The sequence below is a fragment of the Echinops telfairi genome, unplaced genomic scaffold (genome assembly GCF_000313985.2).
Source record: "Echinops telfairi isolate 266 unplaced genomic scaffold, ASM31398v2 ScPeMD7_9;HRSCAF=40, whole genome shotgun sequence".
Taxonomy (NCBI): domain Eukaryota; kingdom Metazoa; phylum Chordata; class Mammalia; order Afrosoricida; family Tenrecidae; genus Echinops; species Echinops telfairi.
In genome coordinates, this window is record NW_022103906.1 from 79,500,499 (window position 1) to 79,501,865 (window position 1,367).

The 1,367-nt window shown below is 51.3% G+C and overlaps 1 protein-coding gene across 1 annotated transcript in view; it reads left to right on the plus strand.

The window, feature by feature from the left end:
• Nucleotides 1-1,367, plus strand: part of DNAJC27 (DnaJ heat shock protein family (Hsp40) member C27) — a 29,767-nt gene continuing 28,400 nt past the window's right edge. The window contains exon 1 of the mRNA XM_004696068.2: nucleotides 1-75. Coding sequence (XP_004696125.1) covers nucleotides 1-75 — 75 coding nt within the window. The remainder of the gene's footprint in view (nucleotides 76-1,367) is intronic.

Consider the following 1,367-nt stretch of genomic DNA (forward strand, 5'->3'; position numbering starts at 1 on the left):
ATGCCGAAGCGGAAGGAGCCCGGCAAGCCCCTCCGCATCAAAGTCATCTCCATGGGCAACGCCGAAGTGGGGAAAGTGAGTACCTGGCTTGGAGGGGCGGGACCTCAGCTCGCGGAAGGACGTGTCGATTGGCTGGCAAGGCGGCCACTCCAGCTTGGGGCCTAGCCTCTTCCCCGCCCCCGAGCAGGCCCAGCTCTCCTCAGGGGGATGCGGTTCCTGGCGGGAACTATGCCGACCTTTTTGACCTTTCGTTTGCTTCCTTCTCCCCCAATAGCTCGCTCCTTAAGAAAGTGCCTGCTTTGACCTCTTAAGCCCAGAATGGACCCAAAAGAGACTGGGGAGGCCAAGGTCCTCATGTCAGCACATCTGCTTAAATACTGTGCGGTCTAGGAGACTCACTCCCCCAGGGCTTAGAGGTGAAGAATTTAAAAAGTTCCTTGACCACGGAAGTGCTTAGGTCCCAAAGAAATTAACTGCAGTGCTGGCGGGGATTGGGATTTTTAATTGCTGTGAGTCCGGGGGCAACATTTTCGCGCAAGGGAGTACACGGATGCTGATGTATTTCAGAGAGGAAGGGGCAACGGATGTCACAGAGCCGGACTGTTGTTTTTGTTTATACTTATGGTAGTGTCGTGACGTCCGTTCTTTCAAAGAAGTCTTTGGCCCGCCGTCTTTCTCCCAGCGCCTTCTAATGGGCGTCAGATAGTAATGCCCCTTAGTATAGGGAGGTCTCTGAGTGGCGCCAGTGGGTAAGCAGCCCTTAGTGGCAGTTTGCACCGACCTCAGAAGACAGGTTTGCCCGTCTGCTGCAAAAAGGTCACGTCCTTCCAACCCCGTGACTCAAGGGCAATCGTGCTTGGAGGAAGGCAAGGCGGAATCCAAAGCCTTTCCTCAAATGCGTTCTTCACCCAAGTGGTCTCTTCTTAGGGGCAAGTGAAAACCGTTGGTTCAGAAGCTTGAGTGGTCACCGAATCAGTGGCAGAGACAGGTTTGGAAGCTGACTTTTTTCCCATTTCCACTGCAGTGTCTCTGCACCGGGTCATCGCAGGCTGTCAGAAACGCTGTTTAGACCAGCGCCCAGAACGTAGGAGATGCTCAGTAAATGTTTATTCAAATCTCGCCTTTCCAGATAGCATTATCCTATATACTACTTCTGTGTCTGCCACTGAAAGTCAGAAAACACTTACTGAGTGTCATTGATGTGCATGAACAAGACAAGAAAAGGCTTCCAGAAGATCATACAGAACGCTTGAGTGAGCATGTGTCACTTTTGTCATTTGGTTGCCTAATGGTGTAACATTAGATGCCGCCAAATGCCCAATATCTTATTTATGTAACAGTGTCCTGGTGTATTAGCCCATACAATT